The sequence below is a fragment of the Chaetura pelagica genome, unplaced genomic scaffold, assembly GCF_000747805.2.
Source record: "Chaetura pelagica isolate M959 unplaced genomic scaffold, ChaPel_1.0 scaffold49, whole genome shotgun sequence".
Classification (NCBI taxonomy): domain Eukaryota; kingdom Metazoa; phylum Chordata; class Aves; order Apodiformes; family Apodidae; genus Chaetura; species Chaetura pelagica.
In genome coordinates, this window is record NW_009970715.1 from 1,511,129 (window position 1) to 1,519,000 (window position 7,872).

The 7,872-nt window shown below is 47.0% G+C and overlaps 1 protein-coding gene across 1 annotated transcript in view; it reads left to right on the forward strand.

The window, feature by feature from the left end:
* Positions 1-6,495, forward strand: part of LOC104396243 (neuferricin) — a 10,115-nt gene extending 3,620 nt beyond the window's left edge. The window contains exons 2-3 of the mRNA XM_010006061.1: positions 946-1,132; positions 6,282-6,495. Coding sequence (XP_010004363.1) covers positions 946-1,132; positions 6,282-6,495 — 401 coding nt within the window. The remainder of the gene's footprint in view (positions 1-945; positions 1,133-6,281) is intronic.
* Positions 6,496-7,872: the final 1,377 nt, after the last annotated feature.

A 7,872-nucleotide genomic window follows, 5' to 3' on the forward strand; every position in this document is an offset into this window, starting at 1 on the left:
TGTCAGCCCTGCGGAGCGGGCTGGGCTTCTACCGGGACAGCTACGAGCCCGTGGGTGGGTGGGTCTGCAGGGGATGGGGGGGTGAGGGTGGCACCTCGGGGGGTGCAGGTCTGGAGAGGACCATGTTTCAGGAGGACAGAGCCAGGCTTTGTTCAGTGATGTCCAGTGACAGGACAAGGGGCAGTGGGTGCAAACTGGAGCCCAGGAGGTTCCATGTGAATCTCAGGAAGAACTTGTTTGCTGTGAGAGTGCCAGAGCCCTGGGCCAGGCTGCCCAGAGAGGCTGTGGAGTCTCCTTCTCTGGAGACATTCCAACCCCCCTGGCCACGTTCCTGTGTGATGTGCTCTGGGTGCCCCTGCTCTGGCAGGGGGGGTGGGCTGGGGGAGCTTTCCAGGTCCCTTCCAACCCCCGGGATTCAGTGATTGAGTGGGATTCACCTACAAGATGTCCACCGTGGTGAGGGTCTGCCCCCTGTGACTGCTGGAGACCAGTGTCCTGAAACCTGTGAGTGATCAGCTGGAGGTTCTGCTAAATCAGACCCAGCTGGAGGTTCTCTTTCCTCTCAGGCAAAGCTTAGCAGTTTTCCTTCCCCTGGGCTGTTCTGCTTTTGTCTCTGCTGAGCAAAAGACAGGAGCCAGCTCTGCAAGTACTGAAATTAGCAGGATTCAGGAGACTGTAGGAGCAGGAGTGCAGGGAAACTGTTCAAGGGAATGAGGTACATGGGTGGGAAAGGCTTCTGGGTTCTGCAGGTGAAAGTGGCACTGACTTTGTGATCTTTCATGAGGCTGTGCCTGAGCTTGTCCTGGAGGGATTTCTTGGGTGGGTAAATTGTTGTGTGACCCAGGAATGGAAAGGATGTCAATTCAGTTTAAAACAATCCCAAACGATTCATTTTCCTTCCCTGGAAACGCTGTGCTCTTCATTTCCCACCTTCTTCTCTCCCAGGGAAGCTGGTGGGCAGATTCTATGATGAAGATGGGGCACCAACAGAAGCCTTGAGGCAGGCTGAGGCTGCCATCGAGGAGGCTCTGAAGTTCCAAGCAGAAAGTGAGGACATGAAGCAGCAGTTTCCCCCCTGCAACTCTGAATGGAGCTCTGCAGGGGGCACCCGGTTCTGGTGCTCCACACAGAGGTAAATCCCACCTTCCTGCCTTCAGGTTTGATCCCTTTGGAGCAGAACATTTCTGCCCTCTTTTTTTGGTTGCCCTGAGCTTTGCCATTGCCTCTCCTAGTAGGAGGGACACAGGAGGAGGTCCCTTCTCCTGTCTGATCCCTCAGGCTGTGCTTTCTGACAGGGGCAGAGACAACCTGCAAGGAGCAGGGGGCCTGTTCTCCCTGTGCCAGGTTTAGCTGCTGTGGGAATTGTTGTCCCTAGATTTTCTCTGCCAGTCCAGCAAATGCTGGCAGCCCCAGCCCAGTCTGGAGTAGCACAGAGGGGTAGGTTGGGTGAGTGAAAAATGTTCTCCAGCATCAGGAACCTGAGGCAGGGGGGAGCAGGGTCTGCTTCCTGACCTGGTGAGTGGTTAAAGGAAAATAAAGTTTCACCCCGATCACCAATACTTTTAGGAATTTTGTTTCTGAGACAAAAACTCTCTATGGCCCTCTGGAATCAAAATCAGGTTTCAGCAGCTGCCACATGTGCACAGGATCCTCCTGCTCTCAGGAAAACAAGACAGAAACCCCACTAGGACCTTCTGCTGCATTTGAGCAGGTTTTCTGACCCATCAGGAATGCAGGGATTAGCTCCTGTTTTTCAGGAGCCTCCCAGCCTGTTTCAGGCTATTGCTACAACAGGTTTCACTTCAAACCACATCAAAACCAGGTTGAGCTTTGAGTAGTAATTTCCTACTTGGCCTGGTTAGTTGTGTTCCTCTCTCAGTTTAGGGTTTTCAGGTGAAACCATTTCACAGGCCACACTGCAAACTGCTTGGGTGCACCTTGGGGGATCCACTTCTGTGCCTGAACAAGCTGGGGTGCAGCCTGGGAACTGGCTGTTGTGGGCTGCTCTCTTGTGTAAGAGTTTACAGGCTTAAAAGATGCAGTAGTTTGGGGAGCAGGCAGGACTGGTCCAGAAAGAGATGCTGTGAAGTAGTTGTGGAAGTTACTGAGATTGGGTTTTATCCCCTTTTGTCCAAGTTCTCCACGTCACTGTGCTCAGACCCAAGGGTGCTGAGGGAGCTGGCGGAGGTCATTGCTAGGCCACTCTCCATCATCTTCAGTAAGTCATGGGCAACAGGAGAGGTGCCTGAGGACTGGAGGATAGCAAATGTCACACCAGTCTACAAGAAGGAGGACCCGGGTAACTATAGACCGGTCAGCCTCACCTCCATCCCTGGAAAGGTGATGGAACAACTTGTTCTTGTGACTATCTCCAGGCATATCAAGGACATGGGGGTCATCAAGAGCAGTCAGCATGGTTTTATCAAGGGTAAATCATGTTTGACTAACCTCATAGCCTTCTATGAGGAAATTACTAGGTGGATAGATGATGGTAGAGCGGTAGATGTGGTTTATCTTGATTTCAGTAAAGCATTTGACACCGTCTCCCACAGCATCCTTGTAGAAAAGTTGATCAGGTATGGGTTTGGTGATCAGGAAGTGAGGTGGATTAGGAACTGGTTGAAAGGAAGGAGTCAGAGAGTTGTAGTCAATGGGGCAGAATCTGGTTGGAGGTGTGTGACTAGTGGAGTCCCACAGGGGTCGGTACTGGGACCGGTGTTGTTCAACATCTTCATCAACGACCTGGATGAGGGTATAGAATGTACCCTCAGCAAGTTTGCTGATGACACTAAGCTGGGAGGAGTGGCTGACACACCAGAAGGCTGTGCTGCCATTCAGAGAGACTTAGATAGGTTGGAGAGTTGGGCGGGGAGAAACATGATGAAATTCAACAAGGGGAAGTGCAGAGTTTTACATTTGGGGAAGAACAACACCATGTCCCAGTACAGGTTGGGGGCTGAACTGCTGGAGAGTAGTGTAGGTGAAAGAGACCTGGGGGTCCTGGTAGACAGGAGGATGACCATGAGCCAGCAATGTGCCCTTGTGGCCAAGAAGGCCAATGGCATCCTGGGGTGCATTAGAAAGGGTGTGGTTAGTAGGTCAAGAGAGGTTCTCCTCCCCCTCTATTCTGCATTGGTGAGGCCACATCTGGAGTATTGTGTCCAGTTCTGGGCCCCTCAGTTCAAAAAGGACAGGGAACTGCTCGAAAGAGTCCAGCGCAGAGCTACGAAGATGATTAGGGGAGTGGAACATCTCCCTTATGAGGAAAGGCTGAGGGAGCTGGGTCTCTTTAGCTTGGAGAAAAGGAGACTGAGGGGTGACCTCATCAATGTTTACAAATATGTAAGGGGTGAGTGTCAGGGGGACGGAGTTAGGCTTTTCTCAGTGATGACCAGTGATAGGACAAGGGGTAATGGGTGTAAATTGGAGCATAGGAAGTTCAAGGTGAATATCCGAAAAAAATTTTTTACTGTAAGAGTGACAGAGCACTGGAACAGACTGCCCAGGGAGGTTGTGGAGTCTCCCTCACTGGAGACATTCAAAACCCACCTGGATGAGTTCCTGTGTGATGTACTCTAGGTGACCCTGCTCTGGCAGGGGGGTTGGACTAGATGATCTCTCGAGGTCCCTTCCAGCCCCTAAGATTCTATGATTCTATGATTCTATGATTCTATAAGTTATACATTTGGTCTAATGTTGGAAACAAAGACCAAGGCATGTTGCTATCAGTGGACTGATAGATTTGGAAGAGAAACAGAGAAGGTAATCTGGGGGAACACTGGAGGTGAAAACTTTTTGTAGATGGCAACATTTATCTGTCACCATTAACTGACTTCTGTTCAGGAGAGTGACTTAGTATCTACTTTTTTGCTTTATGGGTGATTTATCTGTATCTAATGTTCAAGAGGCTGTAGATGAGCCCAGCAGTATAAACTTAAAAGTTATAAGTCATACTAGTTTTCTACTTTGACTTCTGATTTTGAGATGTGAATCTTACAAGTTAAGAAGTATCAATTATGAGGAAAGAGGGATTTAAGCTAGGCCAACAGTTAATGGACTGGGGATTAAGTGTGGGTTTATTAAGGATTACTAGAACTATGAAGTTCGTAGAGTCCTTATTGAGCAATCATCTTTGGTTTTCTGCTTTCTGAAATGTTTCGGTAATATTTGGTGTAGATGCTATCTGGTTTCAGTGAGCTATGGTAACCTAGATTTTTCTTTTCTACAGGTTGTACCTTACAATACCTTGAATTAGTGTAGTAAATATGCTTATTTGGCAAAAGATATCATATATACGACACTTCTGTCTAATATATAAGTCCTTTTTAAACGCTAACATTTGTTTTGCTCTGTGCCTTAACATCATTCTAGCACTAATAATACTTTTATTCATGTTACATCTCTTTTTAGCTGGTATGTTTCCTATAATGGATGTCAGGCTTCTAATCTGCAACCCTAGGATCTCCTTGGAGTTCTGTAAAATCATTTGCCATGGACTATGAAACCTCATTGGCTAATTCCTTTAGTACTCTCTGATGGATTTAATCTGGCCTTGCTGATTCAAAACATTAATTCAGTCCAGGTAATTTCTCACTTGCTCTTTACGGTGTTGATGTCTCTTCTCTTATGTTGTTCATCTACTCCCAGCATAATTAATCATTTCACAGAAGAGTTGTTTTGAGTGAACTGAAGCAGAGCAAGTACTTAGAAATTCCACTTTTCCTCCCCTCTAGTGTATTTACTTTCTGATAATTAGAGCTCTTACCTTCCCTTTTATCTTCTCTTTTTCTCTGAAGTAGCTAAATAATTATTTTTTTCATTATCTATTATGAAATTATATTACTACTGAACTTTGCATATCCAATATATTTTTTTTTGTAACTTCTTATCCTCACTTTGCTTACCCTTGCAATAAAATGTTGCAGTTGCAATGAATTCTCATCTCTGTATATTCTAGAACTTCTACCTCCAAAGCAGATTCATTTCTCATGTTTCATTTGTGGAATTTCCTCTTAATGTGAACCATGCTGCTTCAGGGATTTTCATGAAGTTGTGGAAAAAAAGGCAGTGAACAGAATGTAAAGTGGGTATGACTTTGGTATGGATTCAGGACAGCTATGATGGAAAATATGAACAGAAAGAGATGAAGGCTCCAGCATCAATAGACATTTGTGTCTGCTACCAACTTCTCTGAACCTTGATCTGATTTGAATATTTATTTAGCTTTTGACAAACAAGATACCCTCTTTGCTCTTCGGCATATATGGAACTGGTGTGCTGTATCACATAACAACAGCAATGAATTAGCCTTTTTTATTTTCTCAAAAATAATGCGTGCTTTGATAGAATAATGAAAAAAAATATTATTTTAATACCCTTTTACATCTTAGATTTAATCTACAAAAGGAGAGTAAAATGTCAATGAGGACAAAACAGACAAGACAATTTGAAAGTTAAGTGATATTTCTTAACAGCCTCACTATGTTTGGCACTTGAAAACAAAGCTTAACAATCAAGGACACAAAAATTAATATTAAATTCAAGACTGAGAAAAGAATTCTTAAAAATACAAAAAGTCCTGATTATTGAGGATCATTTTAATTTTGCAGCCTAATTCAAATCAAGCTGCTGTGCACAGCCATTTATTAATTGAGAAACCAATATTTCCAAGTGCCTTTGAATCAATAGATTTACCTATAGAATACATTAGTACTTATTAGTTCAACCAATAGGACACAAATCAGCCTTGTGGCTGAAACACGAAACACAGGTATGAATATATTTGCTATGAGTTGTTCCTTATGTGATGAGTTCCTGTGTGATGTACTCTAGGTGACCCTGCTCTGGCAGGGGGGTTGGACTAGATGATCTTTCGAGGTCCCTTCCAGCCCCTAAGATTCTATGACATGGCACAGGAGGGAGGTGGGTGGGTGTGGGTGAGCAATCACATACCCCCAGCAAGGCATTTTGCCCTTGGCTACCCTGTGCTCCAAGAAGGCTGAGATTCCTTTTCCAGCAACAGAAACATGAGAAGCAGGCCTTGGGGGCTCCCAGCAGGGTAAGGGGATGTGGCAACCCTGGTGAAACCAGGCTGAGGCCACAGGTTTCTGAAGCACAGTCATGAAAAGGGACCAGAAAGCTTTTGGGAGCACCTCAGTGGGTGCCCTCATGGTTCTGACTCTCCCACGTTGTCTTGGCTTTTATCTAACGATTCTCAACGGGCTGGAAGTGTTTTTTTCATGGCTTGGAATTGTGATTTCTTCTTCATTTTCCACCCGTAGTGGGGGAGTGAGCAGAGCCTGGGCTGGAGTTCCCCGGCAGCTCTACCGACCTGGCGCCAGGGGCAGCCACTGCGTGTGTGTGAGGACGGAGGGTCCCCCCTGGGGCCACCCCCCCTCTGCCCAGCACCCCGACAGGGGCGACCTGGATGACCCGCAGCTGGAGGAGTACGAGGGCTGCCCCCCGCGGGCCCAGCAGTGTCTGCTCAGGCTGTGATCCCGCAGCCAGGGGGCGGTGGATCCCGCACACACACACATCACCCGGCCCAGGAGGAGAGCAAACAAATGAAACACCAGGACAAAACCAACAAGCACTTCCTGACCTGCCATGTCAGTAAATCCCTCCAGGGATGGTGACTACACCACCTCCCTGGGCAGCCCCTTCCAGTGCCTGACCATCAGTAGCCTCCTCTTTTCCTAATATCCAGTCTAAAGTTGAGCCCAGGAAGAAGGGAAGGGTGGGGGAGAAGGTGTTTTAAGGTTTGGTTTTATTTCTCACCACCAAATTCTGGTTTGATAGGTATATAAATTAAATTCATTTCCCCAAGTAAAAGTTTTGTTTTGTCCATGATGGTAACTGGTGAGTGATCTCACCCTGCCCATATCTCAACCCACAAGCCTTTTTGTCACACTTTTCTCCCAGTGTCCTGCTGAGAGGAGTGATGGGGTGGCTTTCAGAGGCACGTGGTGTCCAGCCAGGGTCAACTCACCACCACAGTTGACTACATATTTCTAACTACCCATATATTCAGGTAGCTGTGACCACCAAGTGATGCACAACTGGCTTATCTGCAGCTTCTCTTGTCACAGGCTGGAAAGGTTAGAAAGGGAAAAGGAGGGTTAGAGGGACAGGCCCTCCCTGCTGGGGGGCAGAATCCCAGACATTGCACTTTGGGTGGGCAGCTGCAGCTCCATTCCCTTCTGCCTGGGAAAAGGGAGTAACAACAGTATCATGTTATTTGTGACTGGTTTAAGAGTTGGAGAAGTTGAGAGGAGGAGGAAACACTTTAGCCAAATTAGTGTCTAAAAAGATGAGCAAGGTGGTACTTTCTTTCTGAAGGGGTTTCACCAGAGAAGGCAGGGATAAGATAAGGGGTGATGGTTTTAAACTGGAAGAGGGAAGATCTAGGTTAGACATCAGGAGGAAATTCTTCCTCATGAGGGTAGGAAGGCACTGGAACAGATTGCCCAGAGAAGCTGTGGCTGCCCCATCCCTGGCAGTGTTGAAGGGCAGGTTGGATGGGGCTTGGAGCAACCTGGGCTGGTGGGAGGTGTCCCTGCCCATGCAGGGGGGTTGGAACCTGATGATCTTGAAGGTTCCTTCCAACCTTAACCATCCTATGATTCTTTCTTTGTGCTTTATTCTTGTGGTATTTTTCCATCTAAAATTTACAAATTGCAAGATGCAGAGCCTGAATGATCTGCAAGAAGTGACCTGGTGGTGGTGGGTGCTGTGTTCTGAGGCAAGGACAAGAGCTGTGGCAGCACCACCCACCTCAGCTGACTTCATCTCTGCCTCCTGCAGTCATGCTAACCCTCCTTCCCAATTACCCCAGAGTTTAAAGGTAGCAGGGAGAAGACTGAATTTCCCTAC